The 1082-nt window shown below is 56.0% G+C and overlaps 1 protein-coding gene across 1 annotated transcript in view; it reads left to right on the forward strand.

Annotated features, from left to right (window-relative positions):
• NAV1 (neuron navigator 1) overlaps window positions 1-1082 on the forward strand; it is a gene marked incomplete at its 5' end in the record, with an annotated part of 68855 nt that overhangs the window by 43434 nt on the left and 24339 nt on the right. Inside the window, one exon of the mRNA XM_014533393.1 lies at window positions 967-1080. Coding sequence (XP_014388879.1) covers window positions 967-1080 — 114 coding nt within the window. The remainder of the gene's footprint in view (window positions 1-966; window positions 1081-1082) is intronic.

Consider the following 1082-nt stretch of genomic DNA (forward strand, 5'->3'; position numbering starts at 1 on the left):
GCCGGCCCCCTCCCCTGTCTGTCCGTCTGCTCCGACTCGGTCGCAGATCCCCGCACGCCCTGGGCTGGGCGGCCTGGCCTGGCCGCTGTGCTCTGGGTTAGGGTTAGAGGTTAGAGGTTAGGGTTTAGGGCAGGGGTCCTCAAACTACGGCCCGCGGGCCACGTGCAAATACAAATGTTGTATTTGTTCCCGTTTTGTTTTTTTACTTCAAAATAAGATATGTGCAGTGTGCATAGGAATTTGTTCATAGTTTATTTTTAAACTATAGTCCGGCCCTCAAACGGTCTGAGGGACAGTGAACTGGCCCCCTGTTTAAAAAGTTTGAGGACCCCTGGTTTAGGGATTAGGGTTAGGGGTTAGGCTTAGGAGTTAGGGTTAAAGGCATGGGGTTAGGGGTTAGGGTTAGGGTCAGGGTCCCGGTCTCTCCACCACTCCCCGCATCCCAGTTCCTTCTCCCTCTTCCAAAACTGCCTTCAAAGTTCCTTGTTGGTGCTGTTCCCCGTCAGCCCGAGCCTGTCTCCAGCACCTGGGTGGGTGGTTTTGACACATTTATTCACATTCATCACACACCTGTGCTGTCCCCACTCTAAGACTCGAAGGGGCCCGGCCGGTGTGGCTCAGTGGTTGAGATTCAACCTGTGAACCAGGAGGTCACAGTTCGATTCCCGGTCGGGGCACAGGCCCGGGTTGCAGGCTTGATCCCCAGTGTGGGGCGTGCAGGAGGCAGCCGGTCCATGATTCTCTCTCATCATGGATGTTTCTCTCCCTCTCCCTTCCTCTGAAGTCAATAAAAATATACTTAAAAAAGGAAAAAAAGACTCGAGGGGATCCCAAGCCGGATATCGGGGCTCCTTCCGGCCTCTGTCGCTGGGATCAGCCCCCGGGCTCAGCACGGAGCCAGGAAGGAAGGAATCCGGACGGGGACTTCCCCAGGATCTTGTCCGCCTCCGGCTTCTCTGACTCCTTTATGCTAAACGCTTCGTTTCGTCTTCCCGCCTCAGGGCCGCCGTGAAGAGCTTTGTCAAGCCGCCCTCGCTGGCCAACCTCGACAAGGTCAACTCCAACAGCCTGGACCTGCCGCC

This window comes from Myotis brandtii, unplaced genomic scaffold, assembly GCF_000412655.1.
Source record: "Myotis brandtii unplaced genomic scaffold, ASM41265v1 scaffold975, whole genome shotgun sequence".
In the NCBI taxonomy this organism is placed as follows: Eukaryota; Metazoa; Chordata; class Mammalia; order Chiroptera; family Vespertilionidae; genus Myotis; species Myotis brandtii.